A 23,907-nucleotide genomic window follows, 5' to 3' on the forward strand; every position below is an offset into this window, starting at 1 on the left:
CTGACAGAAAGTGGTCTAATGGGGCGGTTTACACAAACAGATTCTCAAGTCTCCAGTGAAAGCTGCACTGACTCGATGTAATGATGTGTAAAAACTGCTTTTATGAATTCATATTAACTCTTTGCTCTCCTTTGCTTTCAGATCCTAAAGAAGAAAGGCTCCAGCTCCTTCCTGCAGAGGCTGGAGCGCTGTGGGCCCGTCACAGTGGCTGTCCAAATGAGAGTAAGAACCTCTCTCCCCCACTTTCTGCACATGTGCAGTAGCTGCATACATACATTGGTTGTTTTCTGAAGAGGGTCCGAGTGAAACTTGTCCTCTTTCCGTTAAAGCAATTATAAGCAATTTGCTGGCGATTATGAGCAAAAGGGTCAAAAGCTGCCGTGAGATTATTTCTTTATGTTTACGTCCGCTTAGCTTTTTCTCCCGTGTCTGTTTCCTGCAGCTGGAGAAAGGCGTGCGGGTTTGGTCGTATTGTTCAGAGGAAAAGATGTGTCTTTGAGCGTTTATTTAAAGAACATCCAGCCATGTTGAAGCCAGTGGACTCATGGGTTGAAAAAAGCAGATTTACCATTTGCAGAGGACTTAACTTAGTTTGTAGATGCAGCGTGTCAGCAAAAACTGAAAAACACACCTCCCTCTGCATCAAATTTTTGATCTCACCTTCAAAGAGTGCAGGATTTTATTTATAAACTGTTGGATTTGGGTTTTATTTGATCATTTTAAGGACATTCTTCATTCATGCTCCTTATCCAAGACCTTCAAAAATAATAAACCATTCACACTTGTGCACAGACAGCCTTTGCAGCAATGCAGCCAAAAGAATTATTCACATAAGAGTTGTGTGATTTCAAAACTATAAAAAGCAACATTTTATATTCAGTCAGAGCAGTTCAGTGACGCAAGGCGGCTGAAATATCGCCCAGAGAAGCAGCACCTTTGGTCTGAATGAATCCAGTGTGTTGCACAATCACAGTTGTGGGTTTGTGGTCGGCGAGTCCCTCAGGGACGGGCAGAGAAGGAGAGAGTGGGCTGAAGAATGATGCCGTACCAAGCCAAGCATGAAGCCCTCCACATGAATGAATGAACAATGAACAACAACCACTGTGTGCCCCTGCGTACTTATTTGTGTGTGTGAAATCTGCGAGTGACGCTCGTAGAAGAGGGATGAGATTGTGAGTATTGTAACCAGAGGTATGCAAGAGAGAAAACTGACGTCAGTTCAAGGAGTGGTGCAAACGCAGATGTAAGTGTTTACGTGCATCTGGATTTGAGGTTTGGTGTGTGTGTGTGTGTGTGTGTGTGTGTGTGTGTGTGTGTGTGTGTGTGTGTGTGTGTGTGTGTGTGTGTGTGTCTGTGCGTGTGTGTGTCTCTGCGTGTGTGTGTCTCTGCGTGTGTGTGTCTCTGCGTGTGTGTCTGCGTGACCTTGGTTGTAGCATCAGTGAGTCCAGAGCTTGAAGAAAAGCTGTCTCACACTCACACACCCAGAGAAAGAGCAAAGAAGTCTTTGTGCTGTTTGCTCCAGAGGCGAAACACACCCCAGAAAATCAGACCACTTTTCTGGAAAACAACGTGATTTCACTCTAATCGATGCAGCCTGAAAGAACAGGTTACAGCATCAAAGCTAGAGGAGGGAAGGAGCTCTTCGTTCTTTGCCTCAGCACTCACTGCACATCATTCAAACACTAATAAATATGGATCATCAGGACATGTTGCTTATCTCTATCCTTTTTGTTCTCTTGCAGAACTCACTGTCAGAGCTGATCAGTAAGCTGCAGGCCTGCACACCTCACTTCGTGGAGTGTGTGCGCCCCAACGCCAGCGGTCAGCCAGACAGCTTTGACAGCTTCCATGTGTCCTCCCAGCTGCAGTACATTGGAGTTCTGGAGATGGTGCGCATGATTCGTTACGGATACCCCGTCCGCCTGTCCTTCCCAGGCTTCCTCAGCAGGTCAGTTTCCACTCATGCTGCATAATTAAGAACACTTGTGCTCTAACTTGTGTTCTGTCTCCGCCTGATGATTCAGATGTTTCACTGAAACTTCAGCTTCTCCTGTAAAAGAAGGTCCTGAGAAGGATTAGGTCACTGCGATCTCTCCGTTTACATCATCGTGTGTGGAGATCAGAAAGCTAAGGGGTGTATACCGCGAAGGATTAGTCCGGCACGTGCAGACTTACACATAAACAGAAAGTCACTGAAGCACGATCTGACCTCGAACAGCTTTTAAAGAGTATGATTGGCATCTATAACAGCCCATGAATGGCCCTATCACATTTCCAATGTCAACCTGACACACAACTATCAGCCAGTGTTTCACTTAAGCATCATTAATGTTTTGGCCCTGCTTCTCTCTCTCCTGTTTATCTTAATCTTTCTCTTTCTGATGCTCTGATTCCAAGAACTAAAGGAATACTGAGAGGATTTAGCTCTTATGCCGTCTTTCTCTCCTTCTCTTGCATCCTCAGTCTGTCTCCTGGTCTCACTCTCTTCTCCTCTCCCTCTCTCTGCTGTTTTTTGAGGATAAAGGGATTAACGTGTACATTCCAGCCAGATAATAAGAGAGGACAAAGCCGGTCACATGACCCCCCCAAAAGTTTCCACTACCCTGCTGTAAACATCATCACATCACTCCGCGAACACACACAGAAACACACGCACACACTTGAGGAATAATCTCTGGAGGGTTGTCAGGTAGCTCTTGTCCAACAAAGGGAAAGAAGTCTCCAAAGCTGTGGAGAAGAATGTTTTTAGTCTGCTGCATCCACTGAAGAACTGAACTCAATATTGCTTCATGTTTTCTGCTCAGTCTTTGCATCTTTACAGCAAAATTAAACATGTTTACAGCCAGGGTTAAAAACAAAACGGTCTCCTCTGAGTACATCCATACATTACTTATTGCTAGGCGCCGCCCTGTTGTGGCTGCCTGTTACATCAGCTCTCTCTTCTTTGTTTGTTTCTTGTCATTTTTTCATTATCTCTTTATTTATCTCTTTATTTTTATTTTTTCATTATCTCTTTATTTTTGCTCCCGTGTTTGTCTGGAGATCCTACATGTAACCATGGCTGCATTGTTTACATGTGAAATTAGCTGTTAGCAGCATTTGGCATGTCAATGCTAACTAGTGCAAGACCTGACGTCTTCCCACAAGGTGAGGAGAAGGAGGTGAGGACTACGTGCTGGTTCTCAGGTGTGAGTTAAGAAGTGACAACATCGTTATTGGGAACATAAGATCTGTCTCCAATAAGATGGACGAGCTAGTCATGCTAACCCAGCAACAGAGAGAGTACCAGAGGGCAGAGTAGCATCATGCTATTCACAGACATGGCTAACGAAGCTAACACTGGACATCAACACCACATTGGAAGAGCTGCACCTGCTGTGAGCAGACAGGATCCAGGAGACAGAGACTGAACAGACTGCTGAAGAAGCTCAGTCCTGGACCCTGTGGAGGTGGAAGCTGGCTGAACTGGACAATCATGGACAAGCTGTCATCATCTATTTTATTATGGACCTTTCTGCACTTTCTATACACTTTCTTACTTTTGTTTCCTAGATTGCTGCTGTGAGTCCTGAATTTCCCCTCGGGGAAAAATAAAGTATTTTCTACTCTATCCAATAATGCACTCAGGCTTTATACACAGCTTCAGAAACAGATGGGTGATGTCACAGAGACTACGCCCATGTTTCATCCAGTCTATGGCTCCATCATACACCCAATAACTGCACTGAAAGGTTTTGATGAAAGAAAACCTGAACATGGAATTCAATCAGGAGAACCTGTGCGGTGTCAAATAATGAAGTGAATCCAATATAGACTGAAGCATTGTTGAATCATAAGCTGCCATGGCTCCTTTGTGTTTCTGATGGATATTCCTCACGGAGCGAACGCTCCCTTTGATGAGGATTTAATTGAAAGATTCCTGTGAGGGTTTGGTGAAAGCTGTTTTTAAAGCCATATGTGTGAGAGAGGCCATGTATGAGTACAAGTCAGTGTCCTATAGTTATAGAGCGCCGTGTTTCGTTTGATAACATCTTTGTTAAGGATGACTGTGACAAGCAGATAACAGAGCATCTAAAAAACTGAAGTTCAAAAAACAGATTCTTCTTTTCTTTACTTACACACTCTGAGTGGTGGAAAGTTAAGACAATCTCCTGCTTCCTGTATGCTGCATTTCCAAGAAACCCGAGAAAGAGGTCATCATCCAAAGCCAGATTTTATAACTCAACTCATCTTTGTCTACAAATTTATAGACTTAATTTCTGATCCTGATGATAACATGTGAAAGGAAGCCAGTGCTCGCTCCCTCCATCCCGGCATTCACATCTGGAACGTGATGTTCTTCCCAGCATCTGTGCAGCTCTTGTTCTGAAATAGCTTGAAGGAATGACCTCAGATGTGCTGCTGAAGCTCAGACTGGGTGAAAAGAGATAGTGAATGAAACTTTCTTCATCTCATTGATGCATGAATATGTGGTGTGTGGTGTTTGAAAGTCAGCTGTTTGTATCATCCTGTGATTGATCAGCATCTCTCAGACTTTACTCGTACCACACGTCTAATCCTTTCCTTTTCCTATAACAAAGCGCAAGATGTCATCCTTTATGCCGGATGATAGTATGAAGTAAAATCAGTAAAGAAGCAAAGTTTATATTCACTGTAACTCAGTTTTTGTCTTTTTTTCATGTTCTACAGCAAACCTTTGTTTATAACACATTTTTTCAGAATCCAAAAAATCCTAGAAACAACTGCAATCAACAATGGCAGAAGTTAAAGTGTAACAAATAAATAAGATCAATATAAGAGGAATTAATGTTAATGAAATAAGTCAGTTTATGCTCACAGATGCTGCAGCTGTTATCCAAAAACATTTTCAGGAGCTTAGACAAGTATTTTTTTTTATTATTTTTCGTGCATTTCTAAATGAGGACCTAACAAGCTGTAGCAAAGAAGAATATGTCTACCGTCTCTGCAGGCAGTCAGTTGGGCTGCTGTTGAGCCATGTCAGCACTTTTCTTTTAGTCCATTTCATCATTCTGCGTTCTAAAACATATTTTCATAATTGTAACTTCATTTCCCTAACAAATAACAGAAAATCAACTCTAAAACAGTTAATATGTTAGTTCAACACTGCTTTTGAAATTAACCCCTAAGAATTTAATGCATTTTTCTAAGTCTTGAATTTACTATGGATTCATCTAAAACATGTGCCTGAAAAAGAAAAATTTCTTATACAACTTAATAGATTGTAATGTGTGAGAAACAACAGATAATCGGCATTATAAATGGTCATCAGTCGACCTGCTCTCTGATTATTGGAGTTATACAACGATTTGGGTCAACCTCTAATTTTTACCGTCATTAGGATCTAATGAAACTCATGTGCCTGCCGTCCTCACATCTATCTAACATGACCCTGTCCTGAAGTAATTAAGTGGTTCCTCTTTCTTTACTCAGTAATAAGTTACTCACCACCGGTGGTTTGTGCACTCTGTGTTTTTGTTCTTTGTTCTTGGCATTTGGAGAGCCTTTCCCCAACATGTGTCTCTGTTTTTGTGTTTATGCTTTCAAGCTATGCTTCGTTTAAGTGGCTGGTGCTCACAAAGACACCAGTCAGCTCGCCGGCCCGACTGCCATTCATATCTCTGCCTCTCTCCTGCGTTGATTCAACAGAGACAGAGCCGATGAATGAACACAGCCTTGGCTATGAAGGATGCAGGGTGGGGGTGGATTGCATTGCTGCATGAAAAGCCCTTTTCACACAATTTCCCATTCTTTCCCTGTTTGCCCTCTCCTAAAAAGTCATTATTTTTTCATCCTTTTTTCTCCCTGTTCTTTTTCTTTATTTAATTACTACTTCTTCACAGCCTTTCCCATTCACTCCTCTCTAAACAGCACAAAGAAGATCTCCATTCCATCCTGTCTCTTCTTCCCTTTTCTCTTCATTTGTGGCTCTTTGGAAATCGCCTCTGATCCTTGACTCATCAAAGTGACAGGCCTATAAATCAGCTGTTAATCTTGAGGTTACTCTGCACTCATGGATACAAACACTGGAGCTAAGTCATAGTGGTCTCGTGAAGGAAATTACATGAGTGTCCTGATAACCTGAATGATTTATGAGGAAATCTGTTTTACCGTTGCGTTTATTTGTCTTTTATGATACGTTGCGTGTTTTGTAGCCGGGTTCATTTTCTGCCATTTGAACCTTAGTTCTGTAAATCTCAGCCCTCCGTCTGCGTTGTTTCCTTCATTTCTTCATTGTCCCACGCTGAATGAGAAAGAAGCATCAGTATTCATTGAGAATGTCACAAATGCAGCTCAAAGGTCATGTTTTCACAGCCACTTCCGAGTGGGTGCTCGTTATCTCGCACTGGTGGATGCACCTACACATTTGTAAGCTATTAAGTTAGCTGCAGGAGAAAATCCATCATCCTGACCAAGCACTACAGTGGAAATCCATGACTGAACAAAGTTAGTATGCTAGAAGGATGTGGTAAATGTACATGGAAGGAAGGGATTGGTTTAAATATCAGCTGTGTTGCTTTTACCGCCGCTGTGATGCTCAATAACGGTGGTAAGTGATGGCCCTTTGGTCACAGGGAGCAGCATTAGCGTCCTGCAGCCTTCCATTTAAACTCTTATCAAAAGCCTTATTTCACTTCTTTAAGTCCACATGAAGCCCCCCTGGGTCTTGTTAAAGCCACGACCATCGATGGTTTTCATATCCTCATCGGGGAGGTCATGGGTTTACAGAGTTCCTTTGTGTTTTATGGGCCCAGGGGGACAGTGTGTGCTGTCTGTGGACTGCTGTTTCCATACAGAGGGAGAGGGTTAGGGAGAGTTCAGACAGACCCCGCTCCTGCAAATCAAACATATCCTACATCCACATGCCCTCACTTACTCACTATTGGCAACACAAGTGGTTTATGCCTCTGCCATCTGCTTGTTGTATTTTCCTCATCATGGGTTTGACAGAATCAGCTGGACTCTGATCGATGACAGAAGACACTGATCAGAGATTAAGTTTTTTATGGGATGCCTTTCAGATACTCAAATTTCATTCTGCAATAATTTAAGAGCTTTCAAAAGTGATAGTAGTTTTTTTATTTCACATCTGTCATCTTTTCACTTTTCCTTAAAGAGGTTTAAAAACTTCAGGATTCCCACAACCTTAGGTGAGTTGGGAAAAATCTGATGTGTGCCCCCCCCCCCCCCTTATTTTTTTAATTGTTAATGAAGGTTTCAAGCTGATCTCAGCTTCCGGCAAACTGTGAACAGAACTTCAGTAATACAAACTACACTATTCTGTACGTATTTTACTCATCTCCTCTTAGCTAATTATTTGGCCACACTGTATTACCATTGCCTTATTTTCAGCATAATAATAATATTTAATCTTGTAAAAGCCAGTTTTTGACTATACTGGTGTATTCAAAGATATTTTTGTCAACATTTTGCCCTTTTTTGACAGGTCTACTGAAGAAAGATGGAAAATATGGGAAGTAGAGATTAGACATGCAGCTAATAGTCACTGCTGGGAGACAAACCAGTGACCTCTGCGAGTGTGTGACATGTATGAATACATCTGACCTCATCGTTAAAGCAGCAGAGTGTTCATTATATGTCAGTGCTCATTGAAATGTCAATATAAAAATGATTCTTAAGTCCTGGATCCGCACTTATATATTTTTTTATGTAACAAGTTTTAGTTGTCGTCACTAATTTTGTGTTTGTGTGATGTAATTTTTGTGATGTGGTATTCACATCACAAATTGCATGCTTAAACAAGAGTCTTTTTCCAGTCCAACATGCAGTAAACACCACCAGGTAACCCACACAGATTCATGGTACGACACACATGATGGGTTGATGTTATATAGAACTGCCAGCAGCACAGACATGTGAGAGGTCGAGTGCCAGCTGAATGAAATTCTTCACCATTCGATCATTTCATTCAGAGGCTGAAATCGTTTTTTTAAAGAAAGAAATAAAAAGGTTAACGTTTCATCTCTAAGTCAAGAATCCAACAGTGTTAACCTTGAATTCCTTCTTTGTACTTAAAGTTAAACACTGTCTCTAAATATGCTTTTTTTCATTCAGCTATTCAACCTTGACTTCACAGTTTTGTTCATGGAAGTATAAAAATAGTGACGTTCTCTGTGTTTGGAGAAATGCGTCAGCCACTCTGACCTCGCCATTCACGTCTTCACATTCAGGAGTAGATTGTGTATCTTATGTGTCGTGATGAAATTCTGTGCCAACTTTTCTCATGCACACAAACAAACCCCTGTCTACGTCCAGCTGACCATTCATAGTCATGGTTGTCCAGAGCAACACCAATAGGAACAGATGCTGTTTGGCTCGGCTGCCGTACGACCCCTCTGACCTTTGCACCCATTGTTTTTGAAACGAGAGGTCCCTCTTTCTGGATTCCTAATTCTCTGTCTGTGGCTCCTGCTTCTCTCATGTTTTCGGTTTTCCTCTCAGATATAAAGACCTCGTGATCCCAACTTTGGGAGACAAGAGGAAACTGTCAGCAGAGGAGAGATGTCGCTTGGTTCTGCAACAGTCCAAACTCCAGGGATGGCAGGTGTGTGTGCAGTGTGTGTGTGTGTGCATCTCTGTTTTGCCTCTTTTTCTGTCTTCATCAATAACAAAAGATTTGCCAAATGACTTAATCCCTGACCCTTTGTTTGAAAGGTCCCGTGGAATCTTTGACAACTCGTTCCAGCTGTCTCACCTCATCATCATTCTCCTCACACACACACAAACACACACAGTGCTATAATCCACTCCGCCCCCTTCTATGTCCTGTCTGCCAGACTGCTGTTGTGTCTGAGTGTGTGACCCCACAGGTCACAGCAGCTCCTGCCTCACACACGCACACACACTCCCACACAATAGCCAGCAGACACCTTTTTTCTCACACACACACAACTCTTACAAGCCGAGTGTGTTGGAATGAATAGTCTGTGGAAGTATGTTCGCCAACGAAGCTTCGTGCACCTGGTCTTAAGTGACCTCAGTGGACCCGTCTAATACCCCCCTAAGCCCAGGAAGTGAAAGCGTTGTCCAAGCCTGCTCACACCCCACCCACCCATTACCATACATCTCCATCCCTCAAACAGAAAGTCACAGTCTTCTGAGGTTTCCAAGAGGAGACAGCATCACTCATGTGCAGGAAGAAATGATGGAGCTGCTTTAGAGTAAAATGTGTGTGTCTGATTAGCCTCCTGTTGTTGTGTTTGTAGATGGGCAGCAGCAAAGTGTTTCTGAGATACTGGTTGGCCGACCAGCTCAACGACCGCTGCTACCAGCTGCATAAGAGGATCATCACCTGTCAGAAAGGTAACGCCCGTAAATGATAAACATGTAGTCTTCTTTTCTGTCATCGCTTCCTCTTACTTTGCATCTTCCACTTCTCCCAGTTGTTCGTGGTTGGCTGGCCCGACAGCACGTGCACCACAAGCTCTCCTTGCAGCAGAAAGAGGAAGGCAGTGTGCAGCGTTTCCTGCAGGGGGCGGAAGACATGGGGCTGAGGACTTACGACCAGCTAGTCATCCAAAACGCATCGGACATTGCACGAGAAAGTGACCGCCTACGCTGTCACGGCAGCAGCCTTCTCAACACACTTTGCAACAGCCCACCGCTTGGTGAGAGGCCTGAGCCAGTGGGAAAGGAGGAGGACCAACCTGTTAGGAGGTAAACATGCAAACACAGAGACACACCCTCGTACTTCGGTGTGCTGCTGCAAAATCACTCAATCTACAGCTCTCAGGAACTCAAATTTCCTGTGGTAAACCTTTGACCACATGATCATCCATGATGGAACCTTGTATTGTACTAATGAGCAAAGCGAGGCTCATGTAACTTTATATGGTACCCTAAAAGAGATGAAACCATAGACTTAAAAAAAAAAATGGACGTCATCTTGCTCAGTTAGGACTGCTCCCCCTGGTGGCTGGCGGCAGTGTAGGTCAAAAAATCTGAATCTCCAGTCATTCCAGATGAGCTGTGGTCAAACTTTAAAAGATTAATACACCTCGTAGAAATGTTTCTCACGTCCGATTGCTGTGGTGATTTGAAGATATCATTTGGCTGCTTATATTTAAATCCTCTTATTTCTGAAAAGTTTTGTTTTCAGTAGTTATAAGAGGTTAAAAACTAGGTTTTACATCACATTTAACAACGATCAAGAGCTGCCGTTCTTGTTTTTTTTTTTTCCCGGGGATTGCAAAAGATTGTTGGGAGGTAGAGTCAAGATGTGATTGACTGTCAAAAGACTTTTTTTCTTTTGTCATCGGCTCCACTCACATTCTCCCAGAATCCCAAGAGTCTCTACTGCGTAGACTCTGGCTGCACAACTACTGCCAGTGGCTACACCTGTGACGAGGATTTTGGCTTCAAAATCGTACAATAGTAAATGGCAGAGCCATGCTGTCCTCTCTTTATACAGTCCATGGATGGAACACAGACAGATGTGGATCACAGCCACACAACAAAAGGATTGGACATTATCATTGTACTAGCTACTAGGGCTGGGACAATATGCTAATCCCACGATTTGTTTATATTTCGATTTTTGGGTGACGATTTGATATAGATTGTGATTAATCGCTTTTATTTAGCTTTTTACGAGTTTTGGTTTGCTTTTTTTTTAAAACCAGACCATTTGTTTGACAAAGGTCTATGACTGAAAATGTTGCGTTACAGGTTTTTTTTCTCTGGAAGTTGGCCGGTGTGCAGGATTTTTCGTTTTCCTCTGATTAATTTTTCTAAAAAACTCCAAAGAAGTGGTACAGGGGATAAGTTACTCTTTCTCCCTTTTTATGAACTCTTAATGTTGATTCATCTTCTCCTAGCTTAATATGTGGTTCAAGTGTTGCCTCTGGGTAAATGAAATGAGAGCTTCTTTTACTCAGTGGAGGAAAAGTCATGATAACAAACGTGAATGTCTGAAAGTGACCACAGGATGGTAAACAGATGCTTCGTTGCTGTCATTCACAGGATTTATGACTTTAAGAAGGTATCATGTGCCTTCATAAATAAATGTGTGTATGTGTGTCCATGTGTGTGTCCATGTGTGTGTGAACCTTTGTATGTTTGTCTCTGTGTGTTTAGTGATTAATGATGTCATTGTATCCCGTCGCGCTCTGGGCTTTTAATTGTTAGTTTCATGATGGATTGTCAGATAATGAGGCTGTGTTATCAGATTGTATTAGTGTTGTGTTGCTCCTATGGAACGCTATCCTTATCTCCACATCGGCTCGTTCTAATGTAACATGTGACGCCTGGAGAATGAGGGATTACCCACGAGGCTTGAGGTAGAAACGGTTTTTACAAGAAGTAATAAGAAGCTCATTAGAGGAGATGCTAAATTAACATCCAGGATTATGAGATGTCACTCTTGTACTCTTTGCAAAATCAGGCTTGAATACAGATCCAGAATTAAAGCACAAATCCACCTCAGCGCTTTTATATGAGATTTTTTTGCTATGTTTTCATTCAGTCTGAAACAGTTAGATGCAATGGTGTTTAGGCTTTTTGATATTTTCAGTCAAAACATTTTAAATCACAACTTGCAGGTGTAAAACCTAAAATATATCAGCCTTTAAAGAGCAAGAAATGTTTGTATTCTACTAACATTGTCCACAGATGAAACAGAAAGTTATAAACAGCACAGAACACATCAGAAATGTTTCACTTTTTAAATGTTGAATGATGAATTGAGTTTGATTATTAGGATACAGGTTAAAGATACCCAGGCAGGATTTCTGTGTCCTCTACGTGTCCTTGGGTGTGTAACATTTGCAGCCGGGACACAAGCACAGGGGGGGCTTCATACATGAGGAGGGATGTCAGCAGACGCACTGGGAGAAGAGTCATGGTCTCTGTATCATAGAGGGGATTAAAACACACATACACACCCATGTACTAATGCATAAAAACACACTCACATGCACTCTAACCCAAACTAATTTTCCTGCCGTTTTTTAAAGAAGCTTCATTCCCCATCACCCACACACACCCTGAGCCTCCTCCAGCCTGCATCATGCGGCAGATGGCTCCGCCAGATTAGCAAAGGAAATATCAGACTGGATGTTATCAAATTACTGCAAGGAGATTAGATTTAAAGCATAATCTCTTTGCTCTTTATCCTTCTATTGGCCTGCTTAACTCATATTTGTGGTGTGACAGCTGAAGCAGGCGTACATGGAGCCCGAGTGTGCTGATGATAGAAATGATATCATTAAATCAATTTGGACGGGGAAAAGTTGAGCTTAAGCTGCAAGACATTTCAGTTCTGTTGCTTTTTGCTCTTTTTAGGGTCCTGGAGAAAAGTGGGAAAACCTACGATGGTCCCGTCACTGGAGGAAGAGTTATCCGCCACTTCAGGTCCAGCTCAGTGCCCACGCCTCTGTCCATTGAGAACATGGTCCTCTCCTCCGCCAGTCCTTCCATCAAACCAGTCCTGCAGCAGGCAGCTCATACCAATGATGAAGGGTTGGCAGGTGGGGGTCTGTCCTCCCCCAGGAAGCAGCCTCCACCCAAACCAAAGAGGGACCCCAACACTCGTCTGAGTGCATCTTATGAAGCAGTGAGTGCCGGGTTGGTGATGGCAGCCAAAGAGTGCCCGACTCCAGAGGGATACGGCTCACCAGCTGGAAGCCCTCCTAAATCCCAGCTGTCCCCCACGGACCCAGCAGGTAAATCACCTCCACTGCTCTCTGAAAGAAACCACAGATGGTGTTTTCTGTCATTGTTGAAGCCTCATACATGAACTTTCTCTGTCTTTAGCCAAACCCCGCCCCCACAGCGATGACTACACAACCATGAGGAAGGTGCCACCCCCGAAACCCAAGCGCAGCCCTAACACTAAGCTAACAGGCTCATATGAAGAGATCAACGCCGTGGCGCCACAGCTCCACCAGCTGCGCCCTGCAGACGTGAAGCTGGCCCTGCTCTCCCGTGCTGGAGGATTTGGAGGGTTTGGTGGTTTAATGCAGAGAGCAGCTTCTGTTGATGCCCCCCAGGGTGTGGGACTGAGTCTGTTCCAGGGCCACGATGAGGAGGATGTGTACATAGAGATGTTGGGCTCCCAGCAGCGGGCTCGCAGCCTCCAGGAGCCGCCTGACAGCCCAGAATTCACAGACTCAGAGGCTGTGTATGAGGAGATGAAGTATTTTCATCATGAGGACGGTGGGGCTGCCACAGCTGTGGTTACAAAAGCGGCAAAACTGGAGGCTCTAGGTCTAGGCCTGGTAGGATTAGGGACCTCTCCTCCTCAAAGTGGGGACACCAAACGTGTGTCAGCAGGGGTGACAGCCGCCATCGACACTGCTCACTTACAGAGCGCTCTAAACACAGCTTCCAAAACTCCTCACGGCAAAGACGGCAGCTGTGACATCCCTGCTCCCTTCCCCAACCTGCTGCCTCATCGTCCTCCTCTTCTGGTGTTCCCCCCCTCCCCCGTCACCTGTTCCCCTGCTTCAGACGAGTCCCCCCTCACCCCGCTTGAGGTGAAGAAGCTGCCTGTGTTTGAAACAAACCTGAACTACGCTACCGGCCCTGACAGCCCGCTTTCCCCACAGTACGCCCGACAGAGGGCTGATTCCTCCCCGAGCCTCACTGTCCTCATACCAGAGAAAAAGTCCACACCTCCCCTCACCCCTCCTCCTCCACCTCCTCCACCCTGTAACCCACCTCCCCCCTACAGACCCCCTTCACACTTCCCCTTCCCGCCTGAGGCCAGCTTCCTGGCTCTGACTCGAGCAGCATCTGTCACAGGAAGCTCGGACTCCCCGAAAACCTCCTCGTCTCAGAGGCCAGGTGGGGAGGCGCTAGGGAAGCCTCCCCCGTACTCCCCCATGAAGATGTCTCGTCCTGAGCCTCGGCGGGCTCACTCGTGCTCCTCGTCTCCGCTGCTGTTTAACCCAGCCAATGGTAGGCCGCTGACCAGTCCTCTGGATGAGCTTAACACGCTGTTCAGCTCTGGACGGAGTCTGCTGAGGAAGTCCACGTCCGGACGCAAGATGAGGGATGGAGGTGTGTCAGTGATGATTACACGCAGATAACAAATGCAGTATAAATCACAAAATATGCAGAGTTAAAGGTTGAGTTCTTCCTGCATCTTCCCGCCAATCATCTTTTTTAAAAGCAACTACAGTTAGACAAACTTAGTCCAAACCTCTGCTGCTTAAATCTGTAAGTTTGTGCAGTTTTCTGCAGCAAGTAGGATTTTCAAGTGGGTCTCAATAAACACACCAGTGTGTTTTTGTGTGCATGCTCTCTTTTGTGCAGAACAATTAGTCCATGATCTCAGTATCAGTCTGCTCTTTGCTCTATGATTTGTCCGACACTCTGTGTTTAACTTCTGCAGCAGAAGTGTGAGAGATAACTGCCTGTGAGGGTCTTTGAAGCGGTACATTGCTGAGAACTTTCTCATATATTCCACATACACTCTCCTTACATTGATTTAGGTTGAGCCAGACCCTCTTGGCCCACTAGAGGCATCCCATTTGTTACAGTCTGCAGTGCTCTGCTGCCCTTTGGCTGCTGCAGCTGCCTCCTAACATGTTGCCTAATGAGCTATCATGTGTAGCCCACTTAGCGTCACACAGACGGCACTGTATAGCTGTAAAAATGAAGCACATACATGCTTTGTGACACTGATGCAAAGGTTGACCTTTGCAAAAGCAGGCCAAATTTATCCATCAGTAATAACAGGGGGCTCCTCAGGTCAGAGGTTTCCGAGGTTTTAGAGGTCACATCGTGGTGCGTTTATGAATGTGAGTTTCCTGAAGCAAAGTTTGAGGCTGCATCGTTCCTCTGTGTTTGTATCCGACTCTCTCTTCCCTCCGAGTGTATTAGTTGTGGCTGGGTTAATAATACATGAGCAGGAGGACGATGAGGATGGGCATTAAATATTTAAGAGCTCACTCATGTTCTCCTGAAGACGGGGGGACTGCCCTGCAGCAGTAAACAGGACATCCTGAGCGGTCAAGAGAATGATGATAAAGTGAAAATATCAGCTCTTCATGTCGGTGATCAGCCTCAGCGGTCACGTCTCATATTAACGTGGAGCTTCTGTTTGTGTAACTCTCAGATGTGTCATACTTCTATTATTATAATAAGTTTGAGGTTCGGGAGCTGAAGTCCTTATAAGCGGTGGTATGGGAGCACACCATGACGCACACGCTTCACGTGACACCCTGCTGCTTCGTCAGCACCTGGACCTACGCAGGGAAAGCGCTGGCGTCATGGAAACTGTGCGACAGAGGAACCTGGAACTGGGGTTCACAACCTCACAGTTATTTTGAGTGGGCAAAGCCAGGCGGTCCGTCAGATCAGAGCAAACAGGGATGCCAGAGGGCTTAACAGGATGGCCTACTTCCGTTCCCCGCTCGGCTGTTAAGTGACCGACTGTGATACCTGACGCTGTGGGAGGGGCCAGGGGTTACAGTTGCTATCCCAGACATCCCTGTGAAGAGCAGCTGTCTCCCCTTCCTCCTCCTCTTCTGCCTTCCCCGTCTTCATCCTGAGGGAATGAGAAAACCACAGGAATGCCAGGGGGAAGAGGGCAGGTGGTCTTGGCAGGCTTCAGGAAATCACTGTCATAAGACACCTCATGTCTTACTGGCAGGACAGAGTCCACAAAACGGGATAAAAGACTCATTTTCCCTCATTATGATCCTCAGACTACAAATCCTCTGTGACTCATCTCTCCACATGGTCTCCCTCAGTCCACCTGGCCTTTATCTCTGTGAAACACGCCCCCCAACCCAAGGGACCAGTAGTAGAGTTTGTTACATTTATATTTAGATGCCTTGTGACCATGGGCAGACCAGGAGGCACATATTTGAAGTGTGGAACAGCAGCTGACAAATTCCCATTCATGCTGCAGCACATATACCTCCAGTCTCTTACTCACTCAGCGTGTGAGAGCCTGCGAGCCACGCAGAGAGGCAGCAGGGTCAGAGGGGGGTCACGAGGAGTCACCTTCCCGGCAGACGGTGTGGAGAAGTACTTTTTAAGAGACTGAGGGGGGAATTCATGAGGAATGAGTCACGGCAACAACTTTTTGCCGCACTATCTGACGTCATCAACATCTCAAGGTCTAACTCACTTTGCGTAACCGTAATCGAGCCCAAACTCGCCCAATAAGTTTTACATCTCCGCAGTCTGCCATGCCAAGCTTCTGTTTGTCAGAACTGAAATGTCAAAGTGTTATTATCAGACTGTCAGGATGTGTTATAATCACTGCAAAGAGCATGACTTACTTTGAAATACTGACGCACCAGCCCATCAGTTTAAGCTTTCGTAAATTAGACCGTACCTTTTGTCTTATTTGCACAGATTTGGTGTGTGCAAAAGCAATCCTGAAGGTCGAGGTTGATGACGCAGTGGAGAAAAGATCCTCCCTGATCACACATAATGAGATTAGTCATGAAATGGAAGAGTATCAGTAGATTCAAAAATACTTGAAGATGTAAACAAACTCCTTAATACACAAGTTTTTATAAGTTTTGTCTGAAAGTTTTAAGATATTTACAGTTCCTTAAGGCTGCTGTGCTTATCTTTGACTCTATTCTCAACAGGATACAATTCCAACATCAATCTGCCGGGAAGGGATGACTCTGGCTCTGCCCCTACTTCACCGTCTCTGCAGCTTCAAGACAAGAACGCCAACAATCACGCTCCTCACTCCTCAAGCACTGCCCCCGTGGAGAACGGCAACCAGATCTCAAACGGTAACACGGGTGATGTTCATCCAAATTACAGGCTGAGTTATCCTGAAGAAAGCCAAAAAAGAAGGGTGCATGTGTAATGTATGAACTTAAGAGTTGAAGCAGTCCCAGAATCAGGACAGAAGACCACAGAGAGCAGAAGAGAAACCCTTCCTTCAGCTGCAGCCAGAAGAAAAGCTGTGTTACATCTTGCAGTCTGTACCTGTGTTTGTGTTTGTGTGTGGGAGGACTTCCTGTCAGACGGTTGTGCTTTGAGTAAAGTGTCTTTGATATGATGTGTTCAGGGTCGCTGGAGGATGAGAGTCACAGCAAGTCAAACACAACCAGCTCTGCGTCTCTGCACAGACACATGGACAGTCATCACACTCAGGTAAACACACACTTACAGACACACGTTCAGAAACATTATATGGATGTATGTTGTGTGTTTTTCTAACATTTGGATCTTTACTGCCTGAACTACCAGCCTTTCCCTTACACAGAGACAAACCTGCATACGCACTAACCCACTGAGGACCATATCAGGCTTGTATTTTGTTTGGGCGTTGTTGACATTTAGAGAGGACAGGAAAGTGGCCTCCTTTGAACTACATGTATCACTCATGACACGGGAGCTTTCTCTGGCTCTGTGGACGGGTGTGCGGTTACGGGGCTGGATTGAATGTCCTTCACGCTTGAGCACAAAGCTAACAAGTATCCTGGGCCGCACATGTAGAGCCTTTGGAAAAAGTCAAAGTGGATTAAAAAAGAGTGGAAAACTCTTCAGGAAACTTGGAAAAAAACATGACTCTGTTGTGGGAGTCACTGCATTTTATCAAAACTTTACACAGTGTCTGAAATATTTTGGGATTGTCTTTGACAAACTGTTGAAACAAATACCTACATGTAGCAAGATCCTTGATGGTGAGTTGTTGAACCTCACCCTGGCTTCATCACATCCAGATGAAAAGCTCTCTGTCCAGTATTCTGCAGCTCTGCATGCAGGACTTGGTTCTTCCATCTCCATTTTTGAGAAAGTTTCGCTCAAGGAGTCTGATTCAGTGCCTTGAGAGTCGGTCTGGGACTGACAGCCAGAGTCATTGGTGCATAAAGCACAAAAACGAGAAAGCACACAGTGTCCCACTTTCAGCGGAGCTGACGACACACCATTTATTCCACATTGTCACTATAGATGTGAGGGCACACGATGTTCCCACTCCACAATCCTCAGGTGGACTAAATGTCAGCTCACCAGAAGCCTTTCTTTCAGGTTTGTCTCTGTGTGTAGGATTACATTTATATTCTAGCACATCGTGTTTAGAGCCGCCTTCTTTCAGCCTGGAGAGAAACTCTAAAGTTCAGCGCTGCAGTTAATGAATTTCTGAGATTCTCAAGGTTTTGATCTGAATACATGAACTGTTTGACTTCTACCTTTGTGTCCACGAGTCTTTTCTCTCTGTGTAAGGCTGGCCGCACACTCAAAGACTTTTACATCTTAAAACTACATGAGAACACACACACGCACACACACAAAGGCAGTTCAGATCAGTTTTAAACAAGACAATCCATAAGCTGAACATTGAGAGAATCAGACCCTAAACCTGGTTTTAAGATCGTCTAGTGTGAGGCCAGCGTTGATCTCACCCCCTCCTTTATCTTCCAGAGGGGTCATCTTAACTTTTCTCCATTCGGAGCGGGGGCTGCCCTCTAAAACAGTGAGGGGGCAGGTCTAACTGGGAGTCCTATTAGCGTGTAGGGATGTGGTGAGTGTACGTCATCCCTCACTGCCCTCCATCCCCCGATCGCAGTGTTTTTCATCGAACCAGCCTGAGATCTCATGAAAAAGGGGCCCAGGAAGTTAAAGTTTGAGGTACTTAAAGTAATTAAAAGGATGATTTGAAGAATTATTGAAGAAAAAATTACAATTACAATTTTGATTCAAATTTTTGGCTTATTTGTCAATGAAGACTAAAACCACATCGCCCGAGGAAACTTTGTTACTTCCTGTATCCTTAAAAAACTGTTCTGGGATCAGATTCACTTTGAGATGGGAACAATCTGATCCTAGAAAAATTTATGCTCCTACTGCTGCTCTCATATCTCTTTTTTTAATCCTTTGCTTCTGAAATGAAACTGCAGCTCTGAGGTTCAGTTTGACCATGAAGATGTTCTCTCACAACTTTATTTCAAGATTCAGTTTTAGTTTATCTTGATGTAACAAAATCAGTAGTTTTGAGTGCAGATCAAATTTCTCAGAACAGCCTAATTCTTTGATAAATCATACTGTTGACACTGTCATCCACATCAGCATGTGATTCATCTGGCAACTAGTTGGTTTGTTTGTGCTCAATTACCTGTTGTGAATAAGTGAATTAAGTTAGTCTCTAAGTTTTTAGCATTTCTCTGTAAACTTCTGGCAGTCTCAGAAGAAGCACATAACATCCATTTAATTTTATTTCTCTGTGAAATATTTGCTTTTGCAGAGTGACTGAGGCTGCACGTTCTGTAACAGAACAGTTGAAAGAATTGAAGAATTGAAAATGTACTGAAAAAGATGTCCTACATTAGAGTTTGAATCAGACATTAAGTCCATAAAAATGCAATTTTCTGATTGTAAGAAGTGATTCGTGTGAAGTGAATGCATCCTGCAGAAACAAAGAGGATGAGTAAGTCTACTGAGAAAAGAAGAGCTGCAGTTTTTATTGTCACTCATTCATCTGCTGAGATTTTCTGATGCTGAATTCATCATGTCCTTCCCCTTTTTTTCACCTTCTTGAAACTTATCATCTAACTAAGAGATCTGCAGGAGTCAGTCCAGGCCTTCGTCTTTGTGCCTCATCAGTCAAAGCGTGGCTCCACTGGAACATGTAGAGATGGACACTCTGCCCCCCCTCGCCTGTGTGCCTCACTGATCTCGTGTGTTGTCTGGAACAGGTTCATTACTATGAGTTCATTCAAGAGATGGGAACAACTCTGTGACCCAGAATGCCTTTCAATTAGCTGCATTCCAGACTGTGTTTATGTAGGATTAGCAGATCTAATGGGATAAATGAAAGGGAAAGGATGAAGGAGGAAGAGAGGGACGGATAACTCAGTCAGGAATGAATGGAGCAGTTTGTTTTGGTTCTTGTAGTTAGCAGTCAACAGTGCTCCAGACTAAACATGTAGAGAAGAGCGAGGAGGCTCTGCATAATGACTGAAGTCTACACACATTAATTTAAGGGCTGGGCGATATGCTTTTCTCCCAATACAATTCTTCTGTGATTCTTGGGGTGCCAATCTGCTTTAAATTGCGACACAGAGAAAAGTGTATCACATGTGTGTCAGTTTTAGGATTTATTCAAGAAATCTGACATCTATTTTTTCAAACCAGCGTATCAAAAAAGACTTGAATGAAGGATTTAAATTTGGAAAAAAAAAAAAAAAAAAAAAAAAGTCATTATTTAGAATTGTTGAACAAAAAAACCTGATACTACAATACATTGATTTTTTTCCCCGCACCTAATAAACAGTTATTTCTTCTCAGACACAGAGGAGGCACAAGTGATAACATTTAAAAGTGAGAGAAAGGCTGTGCAGTGTGTTTTGAGGACACATAAAGCCGCTGTGTCTCTAATTAAAGCCGCTGGTTTCCAGTAAGTGTACGTGTGAAATGAGGTAACACACTCATTTCTCTGAAACCCCCTCATCACCTGACCTGTCAGATATTTTCCTGGTAGCCCTCACACACCCGTAGACCACTCACATCTCTCTCGTCTTCTCCTCTGCTGTCCTCTTAGGCAGTCTGGATAACATGCTTCCAGGAACAGACGTGTTGTATGGTTCTCTGTTTGACACCATCACTATTTCAGCGTCATTTTTTCATGTGTTTTGTGACTTGAACACAGATCTGGTCCAATCAGAGCAGAATAAAAGCGTCTGCATCAGGTTATTATCACACTCTCTATTCTTAGGATGTCCGGTCTGTGTGAGTTTAGAATGACCACTACTGGTCCTACATTACCATATCATTACCATAACATTAGCAATCTATTAACATGTTGATTTGATGGCGGCTCCCTCCCCCACGTCCTTGTGAGGAAGGATGGGTTTATAGATTCCCAGATTGAGGGATAATTAAGGGGAAGGAATCCAGGTGTTATTCTGCGTATTTAATGAAACAGTGTTAATACTTATATTTTTGAGCGCTCATGTTCAGATGATGAATCTTTGCTTCATGCAGCAAAGCTCTGCAGAAATAGTCATCACTAATAGATCAGATTTTTCATTCAGCCTGTTTTAATGGAGGGCTGTGTGACAAGCTTTGTGCAAGATTTCTTTAATGCAAAGTCGATGTCCCTCAATGTGAAGGCGCTGAAATCTCACTTAAATCATAGATTATGAACTACAGATAAATATAAGAGACTGTTTCAAGGCCACTTCCAAAGTCCCTGTAGGGCCTTTAAAGAAGCCACGTTTTCCTGTTCTGTCAGGCCTGACTGAAGAGTGGTTACTGTTACAGCAGCATAACACTGCCCCTGTTTTGAGAATGAGATGTTCAGTAGTCACAGAAGTGTCACGCTCAAGTGTCCGTGTACTTTGAATCATGAGGCGACTGATGAAGCGTTGTTAAATCAGGTCGCTGTTGTCATGTTGAAGATGAGCACGGAAACAGTTCATATGATGAAACACTGATATCTAAAAGTGTTTGTCCCTCTCATTAAGTGTTTTGTGGTAACCATATCTGTGGCTGATGTGTGTTTGAGTCTCCTCTTGTACAGTCATGCATTGCAGAAGGACACAGTGTTCCTGCTTGTCCACTGTCCCCAGTAGCTGGTGTTCCTAAGCGGCGCCAGAGCAGAGAATAGCCTGGCAGGGAGGTGTAAATTATGGATTAGGTCGTGGAGTATTGTGCTTGTGCCGGGCAATCAGTCAGTACGTTTGTGTGTGTGCGTGTGTGTGTGTGTGAGCATATTGTTCCTCACAGGTGTGTTGTTGTTTGATCCTGGCTTTGTATGAATGTTGGGGTATGAGACGCATGCAGTGGGTCGTGCTTGTGCTGCCTGTGGCTATAAGTCCATCTCGGTGAAATGAATCCATGTCTGTGTGTCAGATGCTTCGCATTAAGCACAAAAACACACCGCACATGTATTTGAGGACATTACTACCCCTTTTTTTCCTAATACTGCTCTCCTTTAAGATTTGGTCTGAATCAATGTGCTGCAGGTGAGTCAGTGTAGAGAGGAAGAAACCGCTCCTGACCTGGTTTGGATCATCTGTGTCGGTCTGATTGGAAGCAGATTGGAATTTCTGTCTGATTGATTAACCTGTGTATTGACTGGCAGATGACTGATGATGCTCCCTTTATGGGATTTGTGTGTGTGTGTGTGTGTGTGTGTGTGTGTGTGTGTGTGTGTTTGTGTGTGAGGAAAGATCAAGAGCCACTAGAGGTGCGAGCTGCACACAAGGATCCTTGAGGTATTCAGGGGATCTACACTGCACTGACACTCCAGCGTCCACCGGCAGAATACGGAGATGTGTCAGTCAGAGCGGGGATCCCCCTCTGCTGCTCTCCATCCATCAGATGGCTCATTGCCAGCTCTTGATTCATCTGTGTTGTTTACAGAATGACTCATGCCAGTGAGTGTCCCACTTTGTGCAGAGAAGCCAGGCAGAGTGATCAGTGCCTCCCTCAGGATGATGGATCAGACAAAGCTGTGTGATTTTCTGTGCCGTGTTAGTGTGTTAGTATTAATCTCTGATTCCAGGACGATATTTTGAATCTCTCAAATGTTTTTTCATTGACACTTATTTTTTCTGCTTCCCACCCACATCATCCTCACCATGCCTCCTCCAATCACAGCTCACTCGTGCGTGCTTTCCGTCATCCGTCTGTGAGCATCATCATCAGAGCGTTCTTTCCTCTTTTTTCTCCCTCTCACATATTTTCTGTCTCTTCTTCTGCTTCAGGTGTTCCAGCGGTTACGTCTGAAAAACGGGGATGAGAATACAGCCCTCGGGGAGCTTCTGCGATGGCGGCGAGCGCAGTGTGAGGGGCAGGGTGCCTGGAAGCACCGCCCACCTCCATCCCCACCCCTTCCCCCCACCCTGCTCTGGACCAACAGGAAAGCCTCTCCATGACGGACGCTGCGAGTTCCTCACTGTTTCCTTCAGCCACACAGGCAAATTTTCTTTTTGCTGTTATTTTTTTATGCAGACTCGGTGTCCTCCTGGCTCAGGGGTAAGGTGAAGGAGCCTCATCCCTGGGCTGAAGGTCCAATCCTGCACCTTTGAGTTCCACTGTGGAGCATTCGATAGAAATGAAGGCAGACACAGTGGAGGCTCATTGGGAGCAGCTTCTTTTGGTTTATTTAAGATGCTGAAGATTACTTGATTTATTTTTCATTGTTTGAAAAAGAAGTATGATTTCTCAGCTCAGTGTGAATTGAAATGCAGATTAGCATCAGATCTAAAGGCCCGTTTAAATGGTGCTGATTATACTTGACATGCTGCCCTTTGATGTCCCCATGTATGCCTGCGTGTGCTCCCCGAGTCTCAGACCTTTCTGAAGTTTACATCTTAACCACGGCCTTCGGACGCCTCCGGTGTTCAGCTTAGTGTACTGATTTAGAAACGGGGCCTTCAGGTACGCGGCTCTCACTTAGCCTCTCACGTCTGGGCTCTAAGTGCTGCTGCAGCCCTGGCAACAAGCGACCAGGGGTCAGGGTAACCTCACTATGATATCCCAAGGTGCACTTCTCTCCCCCATTGTTACCACCAGCCTTTGAGGAGCGAAAACCTCTGGCCAAATTTCTGCACTAACCTTTACCAGGAAGGAGGATTCAACAAAAACCTGCTCCAGTTTGAGGTTTCAGGCGAGAATAACAAAGCTGGAGCTGACAGGTATACAGTTCATGTTGTGAACTCTGTGCCAAAGTGAAACATGTCTAAATTAACATGTATAGTTCTAAAAACGATGTATTCAATAGTTCCCATAGCCTCGTATGTACAGACTGAGAGAAAAGACCAAATCAAAGCTGCTCCTGTGGATTAGAGGAGATTAAATGTACCGTTTCTGAGAACATCAAAAGAACATGAGGAGAGAAAAAAAAACTACACTTGAACATAACTCCCTTTGTGTCTCATCAGCACCTGAACCGTGTCATGTGTTCGGTGCTGTTCAGGAGACTGTGCCGAGCTCAGGAAC

General features: G+C 44.3%; 1 protein-coding gene across 6 annotated transcripts in view; it reads left to right on the forward strand.

Annotated features, from left to right (window-relative positions):
• The window catches only part of myo16 (myosin XVI), a 98,169-nt gene extending 74,495 nt beyond the window's left edge, over positions 1-23,674 (forward strand). For 5 of the 6 annotated variants that reach the window (XM_074694618.1, XM_074694615.1, XM_074694616.1 and 2 more), the window contains 10 exons: positions 142-222; positions 1,743-1,948; positions 8,482-8,584; positions 9,246-9,342; positions 9,423-9,696; positions 12,322-12,701; positions 12,793-14,040; positions 16,593-16,745; positions 17,027-17,112; positions 22,671-23,674. In XM_074694618.1, the coding sequence (XP_074550719.1) occupies positions 142-222; positions 1,743-1,948; positions 8,482-8,584; positions 9,246-9,342; positions 9,423-9,696; positions 12,322-12,701; positions 12,793-14,040; positions 16,593-16,745; positions 17,027-17,112; positions 22,671-22,841 (2,799 nt within the window). In that variant the 3' untranslated portion in view covers positions 22,842-23,674. Of the gene's footprint in view, positions 1-141; positions 223-1,742; positions 1,949-8,481; positions 8,585-9,245; positions 9,343-9,422; positions 9,697-12,321; positions 12,702-12,792; positions 14,041-16,592; positions 16,746-17,026; positions 17,113-18,384; positions 18,485-22,670 lie in introns of all 6 variants that reach the window. The other variant, XR_012599896.1, reaches the window with a different exon arrangement.
• Positions 23,675-23,907: the final 233 nt, after the last annotated feature.

This window comes from Halichoeres trimaculatus, unplaced genomic scaffold (assembly GCF_033239565.1).
Source record: "Halichoeres trimaculatus isolate MK-OKI-2021-1 unplaced genomic scaffold, fHalTri1.1 fHalTri1_scaffold_19, whole genome shotgun sequence".
NCBI lineage: Eukaryota > Metazoa > Chordata > Actinopteri > Labriformes > Labridae > Halichoeres > Halichoeres trimaculatus.